The sequence below is a fragment of the Carcharodon carcharias genome, chromosome 17 (genome assembly GCF_017639515.1).
Source record: "Carcharodon carcharias isolate sCarCar2 chromosome 17, sCarCar2.pri, whole genome shotgun sequence".
NCBI classification, from domain to species: domain Eukaryota; kingdom Metazoa; phylum Chordata; class Chondrichthyes; order Lamniformes; family Lamnidae; genus Carcharodon; species Carcharodon carcharias.
Window position 1 is genome coordinate 113507766 of NC_054483.1, and position 27032 is coordinate 113534797.

Below are 27032 nucleotides of genomic sequence, written 5' to 3' on the forward strand. Positions count from 1 at the left end.
GGAAGTTGGATGTGTTAGTGCTGTGTGTTGTCCAAACTCTGTGGTGTCATCTTCATTTGATAAGCAGAGCTTGAATGTAGCACTGTCTGCCTCTAACATCACTGCTATTGATCAAATGACACCTGCACACGGTGCCCAATCTCAACTGTGTCCGGCCCATCTCCCGCGCATCTGCCCATACACCTTCTTCTCCCACCCAGAACCATGATAGGGTCCCCCTTGTCCTCACCTATCGCCCCACCAGCCTCTGTATTCAAAGGATCATCCTCCGCCGTTTCCGTCAACCCCAGCATGATGCCACCACCAAATGCATCTTCTATTCACCCCCCCCCCCCCGCCCCATGGCATTCCATAGGGACAGTTCCCTCTGGGACACCCTGGTCCACTCCTCCATCATCCCCTACACCTCAACCTCCTCCCATGGCACCTTCCCATGCAACCGCAGAAGTTGCAACACCTGCCCCTTTACTTCCCCTCTCCTCACCGTCCAAGGGCCCAAACACTCCTCTCAAGTGAAACAGCATTTCACTTGCACTTCCCTCAATTTAGTTTACTGCATTCGCTGCTCCCAATGTGGTTTCCTCTACATTGGAGAGACCAAATGCAGACTGGGTGACCGCTTGTGGAACACCTTCAGTCTGTCCACAAGCATGACCCACACCTCCCTGTTGCTTGCCATTTCAACACACCGCCCTGTTTTCATGCCCTCATGTCCTTCCTTGGCCTGCTGCAATGTTCCAATGAAGCTCAACGCAAACTGGAGGAACAGCACCTCATCTTCTGATTAGGCACTTTACAGTCTTCCGGACTGAATATTGAGTTCACCAACTTCAGATCATGAACTCCCCCCTCCATCCTCACCCCTTTTTTTTTGATCCCCTTTTTTCTAATAATTATTATGTATTTTTATATGTATATTTTTCTTTTCCCACCTATTTCTATTATTTTAAAAATGTATTTTCATCCATTGTCTTATCTCCACCTTTTAGCCTATTTTGATCCCTTCCCCCGCCCCCCCCCATCCCACCCCCACTAGGGCCATCTGTCACTTGCTTGTCCTGCTTTCTACCCTAATTGTCACCATTAGCACATTCCTTAGATAATATCACTACTGTCAACACCCTTTGTCCTTTTGTTTATGACATCTTTGGCAATCTCTCCTTTGCCTCCACCTATCACTGGCCTTCTACCCAACTCCACCTCTCCTGCACCCCCCCCCCCCCCCCCCAAACAGCTTATATTTCACCACATTTCTTATTTCTCTTTAGTTCTGATGAAGAGTCATACGGACTCAACGTTAATTCTTCTTCCTTCCACAGATGCTGTCAGACCTGCTGAGTTTTTCCAGCAATTTTTGTTTTTGAGTCCAATTACATCCCCACTTCACCACGTCGTGTGTTCTGTAGTGGACACTGTTTTCCATATACGTGTGCTTTAAATAAATATCATGTCTCCTGCCAATGCAAGATGGCTGCCAATATCTGTCTGTGCATGGACAGAAATCCAGTGACGCCACTGCTGTAGCTTGGAACTCTGTGTGGCAGAGGGGGAAGAATGAGGAGAGCAATATAGTTTGACACTCACAGCAACCTGCAATCCATTTGCATTGCTGGGATAGTGAAACAGATTTTAGAAACACTGACCAGGACGAGTGCAGTAAAATACCCCACAAGCAAAAGATTTTACTTTCCTGTCTGCAAATTCTTCCATTCTAGCCCCCTGTAAAAGGAGTTTCTAAAATCCATCATTCAGTCCATGCTAGAAATCCAAAACATTCTCTTCTCCTGCTGCCAGGGACAGTGATGACTGCAGATGAGCCCTGCTACACATCGCCCCCTATAAAGATGGTGGCTGCTAACCAGGACCTACCATCAACATACAACTGTGCATGCACAGTGTTGGCAGCAAACGCAGCCTTAAATAAATGAGACCACTGCCTCTCGTGGCTACGCTGGTGATGAGGCTAATGTTCAGGTGGCATAGAGAAACTGAACATGGTGTTAGGGTAACAGATCTTCATAACTCAAAAATGCTGCCCAGTGTGAGAAGCTATATTATCTTATTCCTCTGGAGATTTGGTAATGGATTGTACAAGTAAAGTGTGGCTTGGAATCATTTGTTCTCTGATAATTTTATCGTTAAGGGAAGTTAGTTGCATCAATCTGAAGAACCCTGGAAATGAGTGGTCCACTTGGCTGTAGAATTTTCTGTTTTCAAGAAATTGTGTGCATGTCATGGATCCTTTCCAACTGATTTAATATCAATAGTGATTTAAAAACCATGATAAAGCTTCCAGCAAAACAAAACATCTGCAGTATGTATACAGTATAGACTCCAAATTTGCTCCTGCTTTTTAAGTGCACCCAAAAGTTCAGCCCTCAATCTCCTCTTAATCTTACTGCAGTTTGGAAGCTTTCATGCTCTGTGCTGATAACTCTCACCATTCATTATTTCTCCAGTGCCTACTGTGACATTTCAAATTGGAATCTAGAGGAATCAAAATTTTCTTGTTTGGCAAAGCTGCAACCATCCTCTTTGGATGAACCTTGGTAATTTGGATATGGGATGAACAAGCAGTATTGACTTCTTACAATGTGCCTTTTTGCAGCAATTCATTATTAATGTGCATTTTTGCAACTTTTATTGATTAAAACAAATAATTGCTTGTGATCCTTGTCAGTGGGTGCCATGGCAGTTGTGTAATGTAAAAGGCATAGTTTTGGATATTTAATTCTTCATGTTCCTGGAATCTGTCCAGCTATCAGTAACTTCCTCCAGTTTTTCAATGCCAGAGATAAGCTGCTTGTAAATTTTTCAGTTTTAACTGCATGGAGATAATGAGAATAAGGTCTAATTGTTGGCAGGCACTTGCTTGGTTCTGTCGAAGGGTCATGAGGACTCGAAACGTCAACTCTTTTCTTCTCCGCCGATGCTGCTAGACCTGCTGAGTTTTTCCAGGTAATTCTGTTTTTGTTTTGCTTTTACAAGTCTTTTTTTCTCATTGCTCAAATGTATTGTTCAAAATCATTCCTTTGAATTTGCAACTGCAGTCTGAAATGAAGCTTCAGTTGCAATGGAAACTAAAAGTTTTTGGCTATAATATAGTCAGGTTTTTTTGAGATAAGCTTGTATATAAATTTTATTATCGCTTACCCTAGGATACATCTTATGTGCATGTAGAATATGAATGTTGATGTATTAAACACAAAATCTACATCTGCAAAGAGAGTGTTCAATGCTGGCCGTGCTTCAATGGTTTATTTTCTGTAACTCACTTTGAGTAAGCGGGAACAACAACTTAAGTTTAAGTAGCATTTTTCACAACTAAAGTCATTCCAAAACACTTAATGGTCAAGAAGTACTTTATTTTAAGAGATAAAAACAAAAAACTGCGGATGCTGGAAATCCAAAACAAAAACAGAATTGCCTGGAAAAACTCAGCAGGTCTGGCAGCATCGGCGGAGAAGAAAAGAGTTGACATTTCAAGTCCTCATGACCCTTCGACAGAACTGCTTCAGTTCTGTCGAAGGGTCATGAGGACTCGAAACGTCAACTCTTTTCTTCTCCGCCGATGCTGCCAGACCTGCTGAGTTTTTCCAGGTAATTCTGTTTTTGTTTTTACTTTATTTTAAGTGTAGTCTTTATTGTAGAGCAGGCAATGCTTGAGAAATGTTGTATAAATCCGGGAGAGGATTAAGGCAAAGGTGTTAGTCAGCTAGCGCTTGGGCATGTTGTGTTATCCATGGCCAATAAATTCAAGGTAGAGATAATTTGGAAATCACAATGAAGGATGTAAATCCCAAGCTGAGAAGAATAAAAGAGATAAAGCAAAGAAGAGAATTGTGATTAGATGACACCAAACTTTAATTTTCAAAGCCTGATTATTTTAAGAGAATGGAAAGGTTCGGAGGCAAGGAGTTTCTAAGCTATTGATGTTGGGGATAGAATGAGATGGAGTAGAAGACACTGACAGGTCTTAAGTCTATCCACAGCTTAACTCAGGTAGTTTTAGCAGGGTGTTCAGATGGTGTGTTTACAGGAGTGCCCTGGAGGCAGCATGAGAAGTCTGAATAGTTTGGCTTGATAAGCTTCTGTTAAGTGCCATGGGATGTTTTCTTCATTAATGGTGCTGATTAAGTGCAAGTTGTTGAAAGTCTACAAGGTTGAATTGGATTGGTGCAGTGTGCTGAGGTGTAATTTTGAACCCAGGTCCCAGGAGTCAAAGGACAGTTTGCTAAATCACTTCTATCACGTCTGTTGTAAGCTACTTTCAGAATTAAATTTGTGTCATTTTGAGCTGGAGTGGCAGTACTGTGGGACTTGATCATCAGACAATTATGGTTTGTTTTATTATATCTGCCTTAATCAAAGCAATACTTTGGAAATCTCAGTAGTTTAGCGGGTCAGTGCAACTGGTAGTGTGTAGCTATACAGATGAGTATCAGGTCTGATCCATTGTCTCTGGGTAAGTTTTCAGCTGGGGCAGCCTTCTGTTTTGGTTCAGCTTGTCTCTGCCCTGCTGCAGACAGTGATTGTATATTGTCATATCATATCATATGAGCACATTCAATTTTTTTTGGGCATATCTTTGTGATCAGGGTTGTAGTAAACTGTTCCACAGTTGCTGATACTACTGCAGTCACTGCCATCGGACACTTTGGCATTGGTCTCAGGGCAAAAATTGAAAGCAGAGAGAATCCCGAGACCCCAGAGGCTGTCAGGTGCCTCTAGAATCATACCTCAGCATGAAGGCTGTCCTTGACAGAAGAGATGAAAATACAGTCGGCAGGAAAAAAAGGAGCAGAATGTGAAAAAGTAACTTGGAGGGGAAAAAGAGTGATTTGCATTTATATAGCACTTTTCGGGGGCTCACTGCATTGCAATAGGAAGGGAAACTTCTCATTTCTTCCTCACCAGAAGTTCCTTGGTTACAATGCTACCTCTTGCTCCACAGATTGGCCTATGCTGAGTTAGCCTGGAGTTAACAATAAAAGTATAGCTTTATAGGCTTTTACTGAGTCCCTTGTTTGTTGAGACATTGTCCTTGATTTATGTTCTAATCTGTGGAGGAGTGTGATGTATATGCACTTGCTAGTGATCTTGTGCTTCTCTAAGAGTACTTGTGTGATTCTGTGGCTAAGAGGTACTGTGTTTGTCTGAAAGGGATGAATAATCCTGACTTTTACATGAAGGTATGTAAAAGTTTTTAATTTTTTCCCAGCATTAAGTCCTGTTTTTTTCAGCCTTGTTAAATACTGTGATTTTTTTTGTGTGTTAACAGTTGAGCAGTAGCTGGCTACCTGAGTATTATGATTCCCACCCACTTTAGCATAGTTTACCTATTGAAAGCTCCTTGTTGTTGTCAAAACAGCAAATACTGCCTGTTTTTAAGGTGGTTTTGCTATAATTTCAAGCAGTGATGCTTTTGATTAAAATTAAGTACATCCCTCCTGTTTCTGATGGTGTTGAATGAAATTGTTTCCTCCTCAATTTTTTCATTTCAACTTATCCTTCCCTGTCTTCAAAGGCACTTTCTATTGAATCTTCCCCAAGTGTTTTTTTTTTTTGAGTCCTCATACAGGTAGTATTGTCAGACTATTTGACTCTTGGTTCACAGCCACCCCTTCCCCACCACTCCACCTCGCATCCCCACCCAGTTCTATTGTGTCCTTCACAGCACAGGCGTAGGTATACTGCTTGTGTTTTTCCACACCCCAGGGACATTTAAAGGCTGTTGTGATCCAAGTGCCACCCCAGCTGGGCTGGGAACCAATCTGGCATCTTCCAGTTTGTATGACCCAGTTTACATGCTAGCTGCATGAGCTGAGCCCTCATGAGAGCTGGAACTCCCTTAATCCCAAAAGCTTTTATTGTCTGGATTCAATTTCTAGTCTGTGGATGCAATATTCAAAATCCAGCTGTAAATTAATAAGTATTCAAATTAATCTTCCCATGGCCTCAAGTGCCTACAGACGTAGAAAAGCATATGACTGCATATTGATAATCAGCTTCCTGTTTGCCCTCTTCCTCAAAGGGATTGATAGATTTAGAACAGCAACATTCCAAAGGTAGCAGTGAGGAGAACAATCAATTAAAAACAAAAAAAAACTGCGGATGCTGGAAATCCAAAACAAAAACAGAATTACCTGGAAAAACTCAGCAGGTCTGGCAGCATCGGCGGAGAAGAAAAGAGTTGACGTTTCGAGTCCTCATGACCCTTCGACATGAGGACTCGAAACGTCAACTCTTTTCTTCTCCGCCGATGCTGCCAGACCTGCTGAGTTTTTCCAGGTAATTCTGAACAATCAATTAATCTGTTTTGGTGTTAGTCAAAGGAAGAATTTTACCAGAATTTTGGGAAAATTCCTGTTCATGGTGACACAACTCTTGGATAAATCAGATTTTCCTACAGTTGAAAATTAAGGCCAAAGCCTTTGCCTGTCATAAACTGAGTCCTCTTGTCATTGATTCCTCCCCTCCTCTCAGTCCCATTTTGGGCTGAACCAGATCATTTTTAGCCTTGTTGGCCTGTTTGAGCTGAGCCTGACATCCATTCACCAAGATCACTCACTGTCTTTTATAATATTGACACGCTCAACTTCACACCAATCCTTTTGTCACAAAAACTCCGTACCTACGTTACAATCGTGCCTGCATTTAGAGAAGACCCCACTGGTGTTAAAGCGTTTTGTCATGTGCTGAGGTTGTGAAAGGTGCTATATAAACGCAAGTCCATTTTTTCTTTATATGTGCCTTTATCACTCGAAGACTTGACTACCCATGCTGCTATTACTCAATCGCATCTTGCACATCTCCTAAAACTCCAATTAATTCAGTGTTCGCAAATGCAGTTAATTCAGCATCCTATTCACATATTTCCTTTACATTCTTGCCCCCCATTATCCCTGTGATCTGCTCTCACCAATATATGCTTCTGAACATTCGTTTCATTTGAGGTGACCTTCTGTGCAATTCGCCTCTGCTCAACCATTGGTGGTTGAGCCTTTAGTTGTCTCGGTTCTATCCTTTAGGGTTGCCACCTAAACCTTCTGAAAACCATTTCTTAGTTCTGTCTCCACTCCCATCCTGGACTGACACCTGTGTTACAACCACAGCTGATGTTATTGCTGAGCAAGCCAGACCCTGCAATGAAGTCTGTCTTGTTATCGTAAACTTTTTTATTGTGAAAATGAGGAAGAGCTACTCACCTCAAAAGCATAGAACTCCAGTAACTCACTTAGAAGTACACAAGATAAAAGTTACACATTTAAAACAGTCTTACAGAACAATCCCTTTCATCTCAGGTTCCATGGTCCTCAAACCTCTTTGATGCTCCAATTCTTCAAATATAAGAACTTTCATATTTTCTATTTTGCCTTTACTTTCGGGTCAATAAGATTTAATGTACCTTCCCCTGTTTACTCATGGAACCCATGTTAAGAGGCAAATGTTCCCTATTACCTTGACCTCCCTTTTGAAATTCAACAGCTGAAAAATCAATTTCCCAATTTATTTCAAAATGCAAATTTCAAATCCAACCTATTGTAACTCAACTCCACCATAACCTCGTTACAAATGCACAAATCCTAACCTTTTCTTCTCGTAGACCTCACAGACAATCTGCCTCGAGTAACCTTCTCCTGGTTTAATTAACCCTGGACACATACCTCCCACAGTTTCCTACACAGAAAATATCACAAAAATATAAAAATATACATCTCATATCACACCTGCCATCTATATATCAGCACTTGAAGATGTGGGATGTATTTTGCATTGAAGGTGCTATAAAAATAGCAAGTCATTTGAAGCAGCAACCCAACCCACAGGAATCCTGTGATTGGAGTCAAGCTGACGCACATGTAAACCTGAATTGATATTTTCACATATTGTAATGCATCAGCGCTAGATCATAATATTTGTACCTTCCATGACCATTCCTATGCCAATAGATTAGCATTGCTCATATTAAGATTTTTTGGCTAAGGCTTATGTGCTTTATTGAAAGGTTTCATTGACACGTTTTATCCTGTTCGTAGCAATATTTTACTGCTGTTAACTAGGATCAGGATAAATCACAAAATGTAATCCCTTCAATTTTAACCTCTTTTAAAGTTCTTCCTAAATTAATTGTTTTGCTAATTTTCCATGCTGAGCATCATTCTCTATTCTGTTAACATAAAAGATCTGAGTTGTGTAAGTTGATCACTTGTAAAGATTCGCCAGAGTACTTAACGGTTGAGTGATGTGGTACTGTTATACAGGAATTGAAAGTCTCAATTTCAATTCCCTGCTCTGTGTTGCATAACCTCTTAGCTGGAACAGTGATACTGACCTCATGCCCTAGGTGCAAGAGGGAAAAGTGGTCAATGCTACTTCCCCTCCTGGAAAGTGTACATATATCCAAATATGGCAGCTAGAAGGCTTGTACTCAACAGAAAAGGCACACGTAACTTAAACTTCTGTCTTTATCTTTCTCTCCTTTTAAGACATCCCTTAAAGCCAATATCTTTAACTGAGCTTTTGGTTGTTTGTTCTAATATATCTTGTCACTTAGGAGCATCAGGAAACAACTGACGCTGCAAAGTGCCTACGGAAGTTTTACTATGTTAGAGGTGCTTTAAGAAAAGTTTTGGCAAATGAGTGCTGATGTCAAAGCACTGTTAGCCATGGAACTGTACTTTGCCAGGATTTTTGCCTTTAGGAAAAGGAAAGAAGGGGACATTGACCCAATTGCTGTAATGTTTGTTGGGCAGCATCAAAAATCAATAATGGGCCAGATTTTGCTGTAGAAATAGTGGTGAAGCTAACAGCACTCCTTACAGAATCATAAATTAGACCATCACTTCTGGGGCAGCACATGCCCAGCTAAATGTGGAAATCCCAGTTGCCCCATTCCTCCAGAAGTTGCACTATATTTATATATTTCCTAGAGACTTGGCTTGGAATGGAGTGAAGTTCATGTACTCACGTGATAGATATGCGAAACTCACCAGAAAACTTTGAAGCTTGTTCCAGTTTAAGTAAATTTTTAATATGATGAATCTTAATTACTACCAAACAGCTTCTCTGGCACTGAAAATGAACTTTACAATGTGGAGTATTATTCCTTCAGAGTTTAATTATTGTGGAGATTTTAATTTTTTTCACTTTTTCTTTGTGTGTCTCTCTCAATCCTTTTTTTCCTTTCCCCCCTCTTTATTTTGCTTTCTATACCACATTTGAAGTTGAATTATTTCAACTGACACTTCCTGGTTCAGACTCTGCACTGTTCATTAACATTTCTTCAATCTGATTGATCAAGAAGTTGTACAGTTGCTTGCCCTGTCCAAGCAGGTCCCAGATCCCCTGCATTTTAAAGCAAATCAAAATGTTCATCCGGTGCAAGCTTAGGAATAACACTTTAAATCCATGCAAACAAATTCTGGCTAAATACTAGTGAAAAACAATAAGCGTACAAATGTCCAAGTTTACTTGTGATTTGATGTGGGCATGAACCAGATGTCTTGTCATCTTTAATTTTGCTTTGAAGTGTGACAGTTCAGAGGTGAGAAAGTGAGGTTAACTTACATTTTCAATCTCTGAATTTAGAAGGTAGGTTTTAATTACTTCAGAAAGTTTCTAATGGAAAAATAAATGTTTCTGATAATCTGACTTCTGTGGGAATAGCATCTCATCAGCCAGCAACCAAGTCTCAATGACAGGTGAATATGTTAATCTGTCATCATCTGCATCTCTGTCAACTTTAAGCAGCTTCTGGCACTGGCAAACTTATTTGGATGAGCATAGGTTAACGTGCAACCTTGAAGAACGCTGGTTAGATTTTAGCTAATACTGAATAGTTAATGGGTATCATTATTAAGAGTGTGCAATAGGCTGAGTGTTGAGAGGGCAGCAAACAACTAGATAAATTTGTTTTATGTATCTGACCTTGTTCTTGCTTTGTTTGAGCATGGCAGGTATGCAGAATCTCACAGTGCAGAAGAGGCCCTTCGGCCCATCGAGTCTGCACCAACACGTGAAAATCACCTGACCTACCTGCTTAATCCCATTTACCAGCACTTGGCCCATAGCCTTGAATGTTATGATGTGCCAAGTGCTCATCCGGGTACTTTTAAAGGATGTGAGGCAACCCGTCTCCACCACCCTCCCAGGCAGCGCATTCCAGACCGTCACCACCCTCTGGGTAAAAAAGTTTTTCCTCACATCCCCCCTAAACCTCCTGCCCCTCACCTTGAACTTGTGTCCCCTCATGACTGACCCTTCAACTAAGGGGAACAGCTGCTCCCTATCCACCTTGTCCATGCCCCTCAATCTTGTACATCTCGATCAGGTCACCCCTCAGTCTTCTCTGCTCCAGTGAAAGCAACCCAGAGCTATCCAACCTCGCTTCATAACTTAAATGTTTCAACCCAGGCAACATCCTGGTGAATCTCCTCTGCACCCCCTCCAGTGCAATCACATCCTTCCTTTAATGTGGCAACCAGAACTGCACACAGTACTCCAGCTGTGGCCTCACCAAGGTTCTATACAACTCCAACATGACCTCCCTACTTATGCAATCTATGCCTCGGTTGATAAAGGCAAGTGTCTCATATGCTTTTTTCACCACCCCGCTAATATGCCCCTCCACCTTCAGAGATCTATGGACACATATACCAAGGCCCCTTTGTTCCTCAGAACTTCCTAGTGTCATGCCGTTCATTGAATACTTCCTTGTCAAACTACTCCTTCCAGAGTGTATCACCTCACACTTTTCAGGGTTAAATTCCATCTGCCACCTATCTGCCCATTTGACCATCCTGTCTATATCTTCCTGTAGCCCAAGTCTCCCATGTGTTACCTTGTCAAAGGCTTTGCTGAAATCCATATAAACTACATCAACTGCAATACCCTCATCTACACACCTGGTCCCCTCAAAAAATTCAATCAAATTTGTTCGGCATGATCTCCCTCTGACAAAGCCATGCTGACTATCCCTGATCAAACCTTGCCTCTCCAAGTGGAGATAGAATTTCTCCTTCAGAATTTCCTCCAATGGTTTCCCTACCACTGAGGTGAGACTCATTGGTCTGTAGTTCCCTGGCTTATCTCTACAACTCTTAAATAACGGAACCACATTAGCTGTTCTCCAGTCCTCTGGCACTTTCCCTGTGGCCAGAGAGGAATTAAAAATTTGGGTCAGAGCCCCTGCGATCTCCTCCCTTGCCTCCCTCAGCAGTCTGGGACACAAATCATCCGGACTTGGAGATTTATCCACTTTTGAGCCTGCCAATACCTTGTCGCTCCCCATATCAATTTGCTGAAGAACCTTGCAGTCTCTCTCCCCGAATTCCATACCATCATCCTCATTCTCTTGAGTGAAGATGGATGTGAAGTATTCGTTCAACACTCTACCAATATCCTGCAATGGATATTTCTGTTTGTGCACTGAAGTGAACTGTTCTCCTCTACTGTCTTAATACAGGCGTTTGATTGAGTCCTGAAAGCCTTCTGGTCTCTGCTTCTGAATCACCCTTGGTGATTTCAAGTACTGAGCTTGGCAGATGTATTTAAGTAAATGTTCAATCACCGTAAATCATGACACGTGAGTCAACCTTTGAAGCCTCAAAAAAAATCCTCCCAAAAGCGGGATTTGACTTGTATGCCAAGTATAAAATGTGAACTGTTGGTATAGATTATCACCATTTTGAAATGTGAAGAAAAGATAACACTGGTAATTCAAATTAAATCAATATGGCACTTTTGGATGAATGAATTCTACAAGAATACTTTTAATCATACTCAACTTTTTAAAAAGTGTCAACTTCATCGCCTTTGGCATCTGATGTAATGAGTTAATCGAGTTCATTGAGTCACTTTGGATATAAGCTTCATCATAAGGATTCCACTTTAGATCGGATTTGGAGCTTTTAGTTATCGCTCCACGGCAAACGACCTTGCTTTCCATCCATTGAACTGAATGTCCTGCAATATTTGAACAACCTGATGGCAGGTCAACTTTGTTGTATATTTCCGATTGTTTTTTAACATCACTTTCCTCTGGGAATTGTGATATTTATCATTGTATTTAATAATTGTGTATTTGAATGCTAGTTGGAGACCCAGTTATATGACACTTATCTAGAAAAAGCAATCCTAAAGAAGCAGTTTCCCTCCCACCTTTTCCCTCTGGTGTGCTGTGACCCCAGATGGTTTCACGTCCCTTGACTGTGTGCCTGATGCAACACAAACATGAAGGAGATACCACAGTGCCACACTTGGCTACTCCCGACACAGTTATTTGGCTTAACTGCCTGAATGTAAAATTATAGCCGTTGCTCTACATTGACACCAGCAATAAGAAAGAAGACTGATGCAATCATTAGCTTTGTCGTGCTTGTCAGTGTTCAATTGGTTGTTTATGAAATAATCAAATTACAGGGGAGGAGTAGGCTAGTGTTGTAATCTACGTTTAGAGTGTTAGCCTGGCAGGCTGACTGCAGTATCGTGGGTGACATTTTAAAACAAGGAAAAACTTAAAATGACAGTCACTTTTTTTCATCCTCTACACTTTTGTGTTGTTTCTATCCTGGAGTACAGTTCCATGGATACTGGTCAGTTTTTATCTTTATCTTGTATGAAGAATAATTGGATTATTGTATCCTAAGACTTAATGCAATTCAGTGGTTTGTCAGCGGGAGCTGGTGAAGTGTTACATCTTTCTCTTACTATTGGTTTTGCTCTCTCAGTTCTTAAGTATAATTCCACTGTTGCCGAATTTTATTGTTGGAGCTGTACGGCTTTGTGTCACTACTGTTTTGCTATTGATATTCGATTACATTTGTTACAGCGACCCAGAAAAAAACATTGTGGCAAGAAGTGACTGCAAGACGAAGATGTTTAAGTATTAAGGAGATACTTTGTTTCCTGTTCATGTTTCTTTATTGCAGATAAATGACATAAAATTTGTAGTAGGGTGGTGACATTTATTAGAAACTTGTTTTACGTCAAGGTATATTTTCATGTGTTCACATGAATTGTGTAAAACACACTGTGGCACAGTTCACGTTATAATTTCAAACTTAGATTGTGGCTTGAGAGCACAGTTGTATAAGGTGAAATATTGAAGCTCTGGTTGCAAGTAGTGATAATATGAATATACATTATCAGCCTCCGTCTACCATCTCCAAAAATGCAATAGTGGTACCAATATATTAGAATGCTAATGTGTTTCAACTGCATTGCAAGGGAGCAAAGAACATGGATTGAATTTGAAGAATTTCTGCGACTTTTTTTTTGTGAAAGCTTGGTTTTCTCAAATAGTTATGCAATGAGTTAGCTTGCAAATTTTTGTGCGATTGACCACTTAAGGATATTGCACTTGATGCTCTTTGACTGCTGTTGGGACATTCAAGTGTATCTTTCCTTCCCCATGTTTACAAAGACCTTTCTTCCTGACCAATCAATCTATTTGTGAAGATCGAAACAGAAGAGCTGAAATAACGCAGCAGGTCAGCCAGCATCAATGAGCAAAGCAGGCCAGTATTTTGTGTTTTGAATTCTTTCTCTGACCTGGACTATATTACACATGTATAACAACCGGAAAAAGAACCGAGCAAGGGAAGGAAAATGAGAGAGTCAAAAAATAGTGGACATACAATGTCATGTGAGATACTTGGACTGGAGAATGAGATTTTTAAAGGGTAGAAGTGGCACGCTTTATCTGCCCTTTCTTCTCCTAAGAGAAAAATACAGTACACATGAGGCACAGCCTGTGTGAATAACAGAAGGAGGATGGGGAAGAAGTTATACCTGACAAGGTGGAATATTTTCTCGATGTTTTCCATCTAAGATACTTTCCAGCCTGAGGATGGGTCAGAGACCTGAAAAGGCAATGGCTGTTTTTCTACCAGTGCTGCCTGATTTGAACATTTCTAGCTTTTCATTTTTACTTTGACTTCTGGCATCTGTAATATTTAATTTTTTTTTATCTATTCTTGATAGTTGCAGTAACTTGTTGACTATCAGCCACATATCAGAGGGAAGCACCTGTTTGCAGTTTTATGAAGTGTCATGTTTATTTCCTCTGACATAGAAGACAAACTGACTGGGGAACTTCAGTGATGGGCTCTGCAGCACTGGAGACAACATCCTAGGAGGTAGACGAGTCTTGGTGCTCCAAATGATGAGGCGCTCAATCTGGGTGAGTGCTAACTGGAGGCAAAACACAACTTAAGTTTCACAGCTCAGGGAGCTGAGACACCTGAAACAGACTCATCGACTATGGAAAAGAGATAAACATACTTTAATATGATCTAGAATGGTGCCATTGACTTTTTCAATAAAAACAGAATAGGGACGCATTGGTCTAGTTGTTCAATACCGTCAGTCTCCGGGTCTCCATTGATGACTATTTGAAAGTTAAGTATCATTTTTTTATGGCATCCTGTCTCTTTGCTATTGCTGTCAGTTCTGAAAGTCATGTTGGGTAGATCTTGTGTCTTTCAATTACCTGTTTCTGTTGCCTTGGCTTCCTAAGTTGAGGCAAGGTGTTTTGCTTTCTGACGGTGCTCGTCTACCTCCTAAGAACTTCTCAAAATCAATATGGTACAGATGCCATGAAATCCAATAGGGAATTCAGAAGACATTTTCTCACTCTTTGGGTGAAGATGTGGAACTCACTACCACAGGGAATGGTTGAAATGAATAGTATAGATGCATTTGAGGGGAAGCTGGCAGAGGTGAGGAAGTAGGGAATAGAGAGCTATGCTGAAGTTGAGTTTCAAGATGATAATGGTCCGTATAACCATACTCAATGTGTCTGTCAATGGTGATGTTACCAACTGCCACACTAGGAAGTGTTCGTAATAATGGGGTCAGTTTTCTTTTGATTGATCCATTGTTGCTCTGCCATGCGCATCGGTTGCTGTTCTGGGTAAGGGAAGTAACATAATTATCTTATGACCATGGACAAATGTCAGCATGAGCTGACCGAATCCAAAAATGCATTCCACTTTCGGAGTTCATCAGTAGAACCAGAATACAAGCGTTGACATGCTGATATCTGGCCAGCACCCACCTCCCCCCTGACTTACATTAAAGAGGCTGCAGCCAAATTGAAGCATTGGGAAAAGCTTCAACTTATGTTGCATTCCCCGCAATTCCTAACATTTGCTAATGAAGAGAGTATTGCCTGCTGCTGACATTTACACAAGTGTGGACTGATGAATCTATTCCTCACCAGTGATGCTGAGGCATTCTTCTGTACATCTGCAAAGGCAAGGAACCTGAAGCATAAAATGCCACGAGCGGGTGGGTTTCCAGAAATTAGATCCACCATTGAACAGAATTGATGCTACTACCAAACAACAAGAGTGCAATGCGTTGCTATATGTTGCCTATGTTAATTTGAAGTGGAACTTTTGACTTGAATAGAATGCCTGCGGTTCCTGTTACAGTAGGTTTCCCTACAACATTATGGCACAAGTGCTTACAAAAGTAGCTAGGTCTATACTGAAAGTTTTCAGAGCCTTTCAAGTTTAATACTGGGTTGCGTCAAGGATGTGATCTTAGCTGAACATTATGCTTCATTTTAATTCCATCACTTATTTAGGATTCAGTTCAATTTTTTTCCAAGCAAAAAACTGCTCCTGGCTTTTTTATGCTGTTGCTTAACTTGAATTATTAGTAAATCAATAGGAGTAAACTGTATTTCATCTTGTAATCGCTTGCTGCCAAAACTTTGGTGTAAAAGTCAGAAGAGAACTCGCTTGCCTCAAATCTTCTTTCTAAAAATGTAAAGCTGTTCTCACTTTGTGGCACAATTTAAGCACAAGAAATTGGTATCAGTATACCACAATTCATTTTGCCTTTAAACCATAAAATCAATCTCTGGAAATTGAGGTTTGGCTGGGAAAAGCTGCTACAGAAGTGAAAATAAATCATAGTTTTTTAAAAATTATTCCATATATAGAGCATGACCAATCATTTTTTTGTGTGACAGCAGCAGTTAAATGACAGTGGAGATGGTGCACCTTCAATGGATGCTTTGTAGTTTTGACATTAAAATGTGATCCTAAAGCTGATAGTTGTTGACAGCTGTGACTTAGTTGGCGCATTCTTGCCTAAATCAGAAAGTTGAAAGTTCAAATCTCACTATGTAGACTTGAGCTCAGAAAATTAAAGTTGACACTCTGGTGTGGTGCTGAGGGAATGCCACAATGTGGGGAGTGCCATCGCATTAAACCAAGGCCCTTGATGCTGTTGGGTTCCTCTGAAAGACCTTATGGCACAGTTTTGAAGAACAATTCTCCCAGTGTTCTGGCCAACACTTACACCACCACCCCCCGCCCCCCCCCAGCATTACTAGAACAGATTATCTGATTTTTCATTCAAATATATTATGAAGAGTTGATTATGTTTAAAATTGAGGGTAGGGTAAGTATATAGAAGTAGATTGTTTCTAGTAGGTGAGGCATGAATAAGATGTTATGCAAGATGAAATCCAAGTTTGGACCCAAAAGGGGCCAGAAACTTCCAGGATTAGTAGTTCAGACAGCCTCTCTGTCAACATCCAAGATTAGATTTGTAGATAAAAGAAAAGGAGATGAGGATGTAAGGGACTCACTGTGCTTGAGTGGCAGGTGAATGCAGATTGGATCGACTGGGCTGAGGGGCCCATTTTCATGTTATAACTTGTAATCAAATCCTCGCACACTGGAGACATTTCTCGTCTACTACGCCTCCATAGTGCTGTAGTTGATCTGTATCGTCATTTTACTGGCTTGTCTCTGTTCAGTCATTTGGGAGTTGCTTTCATTTCTAGAAAGTATTGTGCATCCAATATTTTTTACAACTGTAACTGCACCGTAGTGAGTGAATTTTTTTCTTGATTGAGGTAAAAGGCTTTACAGGAGAATATATCAAAGACTTTCAAGGGCATGATATTAAACATTTCATGTGTGAATATGATTCATTTTAGAAATAAAAGACCACTCCATTTTGAGTTTCTAGAAAAACTTAGATATCTTGGTTGCTTCTGGCATCCTGGCAAGAAGAGATTTTCCAACAGGAAGTAATCATTTTGATCAGAATGGTGTTTAGTGTAGCACAATAGCAGATGATTTTAATTAAAACTTGTACCAAAACAACAGACCGATCTTTAATGCAAAGTTTTTAAACCTGAAAATACGATTGACACCACAGATGCTGTACATTTCTAATTTCTTCTTTTTGTTTCTAGATTTCCAGCCTTTTCAGTATTTTGCTTTTTGTTGGACTAATGGGACATTCTTTGAATCTTGAACTGTCCTGATATTATTAGGAAAAGTGTTTGAGTTACTATGATTGAAGCACTAGCAAACAGAAGTATAATGTTTAATTAAAGTCCTGTCCTTGCCCAGACAAATGCAAGTTGACAACTCCAGTTCTGTCAGATATGTCTAGTTGAATGGTGCCAAAGGAACGGTCCATGTGGCCGTATTAATCACTTTGGTTGGCTACTAACAGACATAGAATCATAGAATAGTTACCGGACAGGAGGAGGCCATTTGGCCTGTCACATCTCAGCTAGCTCTCTGCAAGAGCAACTCAGTGAGTCCCATGTCCTTTAAGATTTGCTTAAGTGATAAACTGAGGTGCCTAAGATTACATTTTGCCTTGATAGGATTTCCACTGGGTTACCCGAGACTGTTCAAAGTGAGCTAATTTAGGCAATTTTCAAATCTTAAGCTTGAAATGTTTGTTATCTTCTGCATGTGCTAGGAAAAAGGCAAATTACATAACACTTGTTGGTAAATATATATTGAAATTTTGTACCATATCTTATGTGATATGAGATTTGATGCTCACTTATCTAACAAACCCAATATAGTTTGAGGCATTTTTCAAATGTGAACCCTGTGTGATATCACAAGTTTCCCATGCTAGCGGTAGGATCAAAGACATTATGCTGTCATAATTAGAGGGGCAAGAGGAAAGAGTTTGCTTTTGTTGAGCTTTACCCTAAACAAAAACAAACTTTGAGCTTGTTTGAGATATTTGCAGAAAGATCTCTTGTGCGACCAGATATTGAAGAAATGATTTGGAAAGGTTTCATGAGGGAGGGTTTTAATGCTAGAGTACTGCAATTTACTAAATTTGTGCTGCAGTTTATGTTCACAAGATACATCAGTATATCAACTGCCCAAATCGTATGGCCGCCTCCTCCTCTCTGTTCCTTCAAAGAAAACAAAATCAAAGTCACCTGGTCTGGACGGCTTGCACCTCAGGTTGCTGAAGGAAGTGGGGTGGGGTTGGCAAAAGGGCTTGCCATAATCTTCCAATTGTTCCTAGATACGGGGGAGCTGCCAGAGGATTGGAGAGTGACAACTGTAAGACCCTTATTCAAGAAAGGTTGTAAGGACAGTCCTAGCAACAACAGGCAAGTTAGTTTAACATCACTAACAGGTAAGGTTTTAAAAGCAATCAGGGAAAAACATTAACAGCTACCTGGCGTTAATTAAGGATAGGCAGCATGCATTTGGAAAAGGCAAATTGTGCTTGACAAATCACAATGTTAAGATGCAGAAAGAGGCCATTCAGTGCATCATGTCTGCACCAGCTCTCCAAATGAGCACTATGATGTAGTGCCATTCTCCTGCCTTTTCTCTGTGCCCTTCTACATTGTTTCTATTCAAATAATCATATAATGCCCTCTTGAATGCTTTGATTGAACCTTCTTCTACCACACTTCCAGGCAGTGCATTCCAGACTTGAACCACTCATTGTGAAAAAGTTTTTTCTCGCATCACGTTTGCTTCTTTTGGAAATGACTTTAAATCTGTGCCCTCTCGTTCTTGATCCTTTTATGAGCGGGAACAGTTTCTCCCTATATACTCTATCTAGCTCTGTCATGATTTTGAAAACCTCTACCAAATCTCCTCTTAGCCTTCTCCCCTCCAGGGAGAACATTACCAACCTCTCCAATCTATCTTCATATCAGAAGTTTCTCATTTCTGGAACCATTCTTGTAAACCTCTTCTGCACTCTCTCCAGTGCGATCACATCCTTCCAATAGTGTGGCGCCCAGAACTGTACACACTACACCAGCTGAAGTCTAACTAGTGTCTTCTCTAAACTCAGCATAATCTCTCTGCTCTTGTACTCTACCCCGTATTAAAAAAAGTCCAAGGTACTGTCTGCTTTATTAACTGATCTGTCCACCTGTCCTGCCACCTTCAATGATCTATGCACGTATGCACCCAGGTTCCTTTGCTCCTGCACTGCCTTAAGAATTGTACCCCTTATTTTATATTTTCTCTCCATGTTCTTCCTATCAAAATGTATCACTTCTCATTTCTCCACAATGAGCTTCATCTGCCCACTCCACCAACTTGTTTATATCCTTTTGAAGTTCTGTACTGTTTTCCTCACAGTTTACAATGCTTCTATGTTTCGTATCATCTGCAAACTTTGAAATTGTTCCCTGCATACCAAGATCTAGACCATTAATATATATCAGGAAAAGTAAGGTTCCCAATACTGACCCCAGGGAACTCCACTACAAACTTTCCTCCAGCCTGAAAAACACCCATTGACTATTACCCTCTGTTTCCTATTACTCAACCAATTTGTATCCATGTCGCTACTATCCCTTTTATTCCATGAGCTATATAACTTTATCTCTCAAGTCTGTTGTGTGACACTGCATCAAATGCCTTTTGAACGTCCATGTACAACACATCAACCACATTACCCTCATCAACCCTTTCTGTTACCTCTTCAGAGAAACTCCAAGTTATTTAAACACCATTTCCCCTTTAGAAATCCTTGCTGGCTCTTCCTTATCCACCCATATTTTTCCATGTGACTACTAATTCTATCCTGAATAATTATTTCAAGAAACTTCCCCACCACTGAAGTTAAACTGACTGGTCTGTAATTGCTGGGCTTAGCCTTACAACCTTTTTTGAACAAGTGTGTATTGTTTGCAATTCTCCAGTCCTCTGTCACCTCCCCTGAGTCTGGGGAAGACTAAAAAATTATGGCCAGTGCCCCTGCAATTTCTGTTCTCGCTTCCTTCAATATCCTTGGATGCATCTCATCTGGTGCCTTGTCAACTTTTAAGTACCGACAGTTTATCCAACGCTTCCTCCTTATCAGTTTTGAGCCCTCCTTTTACTTTTGATGAAGTAACAAAACACCGGTGGATGTTGTCTGTATGGATTTTAAGATAGTGTTTGACAAAGTACCACAAAAGGCTGGTTAACAAAATTGAGGCTCGTGGAAAAGAGGAGTGTCAGAATCCAATCGTATTAAGAATTGTCATAAGGACAGAAAACAGTGAGTTGGAGTAAATGGTTATTTTTTTCAGACTGTAGGATGGTAGACAGTGGTGTTCCTCAAGTATTGGTGCTAGGACCATTGCTTTTGCTACTTAAAAATTACTTGGATCTTGGAATACACAACTTGGAGTTGCAAACAGTGAGAATGATACAATCACCTGCAATGTGACATAGGTTAGCAGAATAGGCAGGCAAGTGGTAGATGGAATTTAATAAGAAGTGTAAGGTGATGCATTTTGGCAGAAGGGATAGGGAGGCAATCTACACTGGCACAGTTGTGATCAGTATGTAGGAACAGGGGGAACTGAGGGTGCATATGCATGGAGCTCTGAAAGTAGCAGTGCATATTGAGAATGGTTAGCAAAGCGTATGGCATCTTAGGCCTCATAAATAGAGGGATTGAGTACAAAAGCCGGGAAATTATGCTGACCTGTATCAAGTCCTGGTTAGGCCCCAACTCAAGTATTGTGTCCGGTTCTGGTCACCACACTTGGGAAAGATGTGAGAGTCCATGAGAGGGTGCAGAAGAGATTTACTAGAATGGTTCCAGGGGTGGGAGATTTTAGTTACTAGGTTGTGTTGTAAAAGCTGGGGTTGTTCCTCTTGGGGCTAAGGAAATTGTGGGAAGTTTGATAGACATGTACAAGATTGACAGGTTTAGATAAGGTAGACCAGGAAAATCTGTACATTGTGGGTAAGAAATGCAAGGGAATGTGAAGAGGACTTTTTACGCAGCAAGTTCTGATTACCTGGAACTCATGGTTTCCACTTCCTTCACCGTTGTGCACAGTCAATGATTTCAACAGAAAATTGGATAGGCATTTGAAGTAAATAAACCTGCGGAGCACAGGGATCAAGTGGGGAGCGGGACTGACTGGATTGCTCTGCAAAGAGCTGGCATGGACTTAATAGATGGAATGGCCTCCTGTGCCAAAAATGACACAATTCTTATAAAAAAAAGTCAGTTGGGAATTTTAACATTATTGTCCTATCACTAATTAAGTTTTTTGTATTTCTCTCTTTTTGCTCTTAACAAAGAGGGCAACACGCTTATTGTCATTAGGCTTATATATTGCCTTGGGGTCACTTTGCCTTTGATACTGCTAGGTTTTTTACTGGAACTTGATCCTAATGTATTTGAATTAAGAGATGCTCTCTGGTGTACTGCCATGTATTTTTTACTATCCAATTGGACAAGGAGGATGATTTTATAAGCTCCGTTGGATTTTGCTGATGTCAAAGTGACAATACCAGTTGACTAATTGTGACCTCAAATACTGGGCTTTATGATGTAACGTCTGCCACTTATGAACGGCTTTCTAATTATTGCATACTCTTGTTTTTCAGTGACCAAGTCATTACTCAGTTTTTCAAACCAGATCCCAATACAGGTTAGTATACATGAATTAGTTTTTAAGGCAACTTGATGTTTAATTGATTTAGCTGTGCCTTTGAATAATGTTTGAGAATTTAAAAAAAAATTAATGGTTCAAATGCCAAAACTCCTGAATAATCAATAAGCTGATTAGCATAGGACTTTTTAAGGTTGTCATTGTGTGCAGTGAGAGCGAGGGGCTGCTACACAGAAGAAAATGTTGGAAGGATTATTTTTATACTGTAGAAGAAAGCAGTTTTGTGCCTTAAGATGTCCCCAAGTAATTTACAATCCAGTGATTGCTTTTAAAGTGCTGTCGCTGTTAATGGCAGTAATGGTAGTAAAATCCCTGGACCCTATAGAATTCAGGTTATTTTAAAAAAAAGGAATGTTTCTGACACCCAGCCACACCATGCCCTCTCCATGTTTGTAAGTAAAATTATAAGTTGTAAAGAGTGGGGTAAGTCATTCGAGCTATCTTAATTCATCCATTCAGAGCAACACTGCACTAGACTATATGCAATATATACATGTAGCAAATCTAGTTAAAACCATGGTTTTTGTTCTGCAATTTGATGTTTTCCAGGAATATAAAATTATTTTCCCAATATGCCCTCTTTTTCCAGGGTCTTTTTGCCTAAACATCTGGTACATTTGTGGGCCTCCTTACTACCAGCAACATTAAACCCTTCTTTTCGGATACAGGCTGCTAAACCAGCATTCTGTGCCTTCAGGATTAAAAAAAATAGTTCAGAATTGGGTGCTTGGCAAAAATTTTCCTGCCTTCTCTCCCCTTTCCCTTTTCTTACCTCTCCCCTGTCTTCTCTCCTCTTCTCTTTTTCCTATCCCTATCCTTCCTTTTCTCTCCCTTTGTGACATCAGGAATTGCATTATGCCTATGACCCTTCAACAGCCTGTGATGTCACACTGGGCTCGCATTAAAAGTTACTTCATGATCTTAACTTTTCAATGAAAACAGATCTGGTCTCCTTAGCCTGTATTCATAATACAGTCGTTGAAAGCCAGGAGCATCGATTACCCTTTTGGAACTCGTCATAAAGAAGGATTACAATATGCCAGGTGACCTTGCTATAATGAACTCGTATCACATTGGATCTTTGAATACTCGCTAAACTTTCATGAACACGACAATGTCACCCACCGCTTCCTTTCTGGATGTCTCGTGGTTTGATTATATTAAAAAATACAAATGTTTACAGGCCTATATTCTTTTATATAAGAGCTTCTTCTTTTCCTTGACAAGGTTGTTCCTATGCAAGTATTACTGCTGTGGCTTCCCATCATCCACCTTCCACAGACCAGCTCATCTAAAACTCTGCTGCCCATACCCTAACTCATGTCAAGTCCCATTGACCCATTGTCATCTTAGGATGTCCCTTGATTTGAGAATGCCTTTCACTCGGGGTGGCGAGTTTCTCTGGTAGGTCTTAATGTGACTGAACAGGCCGATTCTTTACCCACAGTTTTGGCACATGGGGCAGGGTGTCCCACGAGGTAATGGGACCCGGCGTCCAGGATTTGCTTCCTTTTCTTTTCTTCTCTGCTGTTGCTCTGCCTGATCATTAAGACGTTGTGACTCAAAGCCTGATGTTGATTGATGGGCATGTTGTTGTAATTTTCAATAATTGGTAGAAGCCCCTCTCAGACCTTAATGTCAAAGCTGATGAGCTTCAAGGAGAGCTTCAAAGTGTGTTTGAAGCATTTTCCTTCTCCTCCCTGGAATGTTGGGCACTGGTGGGAAGATGCTTTTCAGCCATCCGACACAGTATCCTGTCCATTGAAGTTGATTTTTCAAAAGTTATTCCTGAATGCTTGTAGAGCTGGCTTCAAGTAGAACACTAGTGTTTGTTCAGTGATCTGCCCATTGAACCTGGAGGATGCAGCTCAGGCATTACTGGTGGAATTTCTGTAGCACTTATGTGTCGCTGATGCATGGCCCAGGTCTCATTGCAGTACAACAGTATAGTGATAACACCTGCTCTGTACACCAGGACTTTTGAGTTGTGGAGATCTTTGTTGTCAAACATTTGCTGGTGTAGTTTGTAGAAGGCTGAACTGACACAGCTGATCCAGTGTTGGATCTCCTTGTCAATGATGGTCTTTTGACGGCCACCTCTTTCAAGATATGAGAAGTGCTCAATATATTTGAGTCCCCCTTCAACATATATGGGAGGTGAAATATTTGGCTGACCAGGTGTGGGTTGACATGACTTTTGTTTTAGCAGCATTTAAGGACAGGTCAAGCTTCTTGTATGTGGAATTGAAGGTATCAAGAGTGGCTTGCAAATCTGGTGCAGACTGGGCATCGACACTGCAATCATCCGTAAACTATAGATCATGTTTGTCTATGGTGGTCAGCTTAGTTTTGGGACGGAGGCGACTGAGGTTAAAGAGTTTTCCATCTAGATGGTATTTAATACTGACACTAGAGGGCAGTTGATCTTTAGTGAGCTGAATAGCCACTGTTGGGTAGGCTGTAACTAGTAGGGGGGGGTCTATCTATCTATCAAGCTTTGCTTGATTTGGTCTGTATTTTGAAGGCGATTGTTTCAGATCTCCCACTTGACAATTCAGTCATATCATCATGAAGCAGTTGCAGGGTTGTTAAGAAGTTTCTTGACATCCAAATCTTAGAGCCTTGCGATTTACTGACTCAAATGTTTTGATCAGGTCGATGAATGCGATGAGTTGTTCTTGGTGGTGTTCTTGACATTTTTCTTGGATTTGTCTGTCAACAAACACCACATCAGAGAGTCCTCTGGAAGGCCTAAAGCTGTTGCAGTGTGTCCCTGGGAGGATTTCCGTGGTCCACAGGAAATGGGTGATTCAGGAGACTGCATGTCCAGATTTTCCCTGCTATGGACAAGGGAGAAATACCACGATAGTTCTACAGTGTGACTTTATCCCCCTTCTTGCAATTGTGCAATTGTCAGAACCTTAAAGTAGGTTGGGGGGGGGGGGGGGGGGGGGGGGGGGGGGGGGGGGGGGAGGATTCTCCCGAATCTGTAGGATGAGTGCACAGAGTTTTGATGTGAGCAAACACCCACCAGCTTTGAAGACCTCAACTGAAATATAATTTTGTTTTTCATCTGTTTGATTACTTGTTGCACAGGGGGATAGCTTGGACATTATCAGCTGTCTGTCTGGATTGAGGAGTTGTTGAAAACATTCTTTCCGGTGTTGATGGATGCAAAACACCATCTTATGAGTGAAAGGGTTTTGTCTATTTGATGGTGGTCCGTAGATGGCACTGGTAGCTTTAAGAAAGCTTTGTGTCACGGTCTGCATGTTGTTGGATCTCTTGTTGGACCTATACTTTACCCTGAGAACTTGTCTTTGGGCATCAGCCTTGAGCTGTTGGAATGCTGCCTTCTTGACTTGCAACCTTGAGTTATTCTGCTAGACAACAAAGGCTGCTCATTTTCTAGGAGGTTACATATTTCAATATCATTTTCATCAACTCGGTCCTGGTGATGGCGATGCTTGAACCTAATGGTCTGGGCACAGGATCCTGATGTAGCCGACTTTACTTGATCTCACTGCCCTGTAAGTATGAAGATTTTCCAGATTGGTTGTGAGCTGCGCTTGGAATTCCTCTCTGGCGTTGGGTTCCTTTAGGGCCTTGCGATGCCTTAGTGCTGAGTGGATGTTCATCACTGATTCAACAAGTCTGTGATCCATCCAGCAGGCTTCATTTTGTGCTTACTGACCAACTTTGGCTATTGGTTCTATCCTCATGTTCAAACTTTTGAATTGCTTTGCCTTTACCTCTGTATCCTTCCTCTAGCCTTGCAAGCCTGAGTTATGCGTTTCTCCAACTCTAGCCTTGTGTAACACCCAGTTCCTTCACCAAACCATTGCTAGGCCTTGAGCTCTGTCACTCCCTCCCTGAACCTCTTGGTCTCTCCGCCTCTTTCCTGTTTTAAGATGCTGCATAAATTCTACCGCTTTGACCAAGCATTTAGTCATTTGTCCTAATGCCTACCTCTTCCATTGGATCAATGTTACTCTTTGTCTGATTATGATCCCGTAAATTGTCATGGGATGTCTTGCTACTTTAAAGGTGCTGTATAAATGTTCCTTTAAATGTTGTGTTTGTGAGTAATTGTATAATTTCTTAAAAATAGTTTGATGTATTTCTGTTGGCACCCTTTTCTTCTAACTCTTATTCCCTTTCTGTTCCACATAGGAAAGGATAGATTAATTTTGGGCTCACCTCGCAGAGGGGGCACGGATGGCACCCCGGTATTACAGAATGCTGAACCATTCCACAGCCATAAGAAACCTTCACTTAAATCCAAAAGAACCGTGTGTTTGCCCTCGTCACCTCAGAGAAGCCCTGTGCTAGAGGCTTTTATGAAGGGTGTCTTAAAGTCGGAGAATAAAGAAAGCATGGGAGGTGTAGTTAAATGCCAGGTTACTCAGCATCCTGGCTCTCCACGAGTGATAGTGCGAAGACTGTTTTTACCTTCAAGCCAGTACCCCTCTGATGGTACTAAAGTACAAGATCAAGGAAAAAGTGTTAAACTGTCTTCTAACTCTGAAGTAACCTCTGCAACACAAGATTTAAGTTTCAAATGCGATACAGGCGAGTATCGAAGAACTGCCTTGAGGCGTAGCTCTCTACCGAACCAACAGATCATGTCACCACCAGCTTCGCTCGATGTTTTGAAGTATTCTAATGGTAGCAACAGTTCAGAGAGTACACCTTGGTACATTCGACCTCGTTTATCTCCTAGAAGGCTCCAACAGCAGCATGGATTACTCAATAATGATTTTCAGAATACGCTTCAGGCCTATAGAAGGGCGCGAGAGCTACGGAAACTCAGGTTGCAAAAAGGAAAGCATTCTTCGGCCAATCCTTTTTCAGGAGGCACTATAAATCAGGCAAGTAACCTAACCAGGACCCTTGTTCTTCCTGTGTGTGCATGACTTTTTTCCTCCCCCCGTAGGAGTTGTTTCCCACCCATTGAATCGATTGTGACTGATTATAAGCAAGATCATCTTAAATACAGTCATGTGATTGTGGGCTTCAGTTCATTGCAATCTGCGGTCAAGTTAAAAGTTGTTGCATTTGCTCCATAGGATTCATAGAAAATCTCAAAGGAGGCTCTTTTTGGCTTAGCACTGAATTGAAAACCTGGAGATCTGTGTTAGTAACACGATGTTGGTGTGATTCTTCCTTTTTGGCCCCTCAACCAGTTTTCTCCCCTCTTGGAGTATTTGGTTTCTTGCTGCTTTTCTTAAATTGGTTGGTATATCCAAAACTTTGAATCCTTATTGCCATGTTGGATGAGATCAGCTCACCAAGGATTGATGCACGACCTTCC

General features: G+C 41.0%; 1 protein-coding gene across 2 annotated transcripts in view; it reads left to right on the top strand.

The window, feature by feature from the left end:
- The window catches only part of slf2 (SMC5-SMC6 complex localization factor 2), a 103837-nt gene that overhangs the window by 33089 nt on the left and 43716 nt on the right, over positions 1 to 27032 (top strand). The window contains exons 2-4 of one of the 2 annotated variants that reach the window (XM_041209784.1): positions 18316 to 18429; positions 21654 to 21697; positions 25892 to 26589. In XM_041209784.1, coding sequence (XP_041065718.1) covers positions 26059 to 26589 — 531 coding nt within the window. In that variant the 5' untranslated portion in view covers positions 18316 to 18429; positions 21654 to 21697; positions 25892 to 26058. The remainder of the gene's footprint in view (positions 1 to 18315; positions 18430 to 21653; positions 21698 to 25891; positions 26590 to 27032) is intronic. The other variant, XM_041209783.1, reaches the window with a different exon arrangement.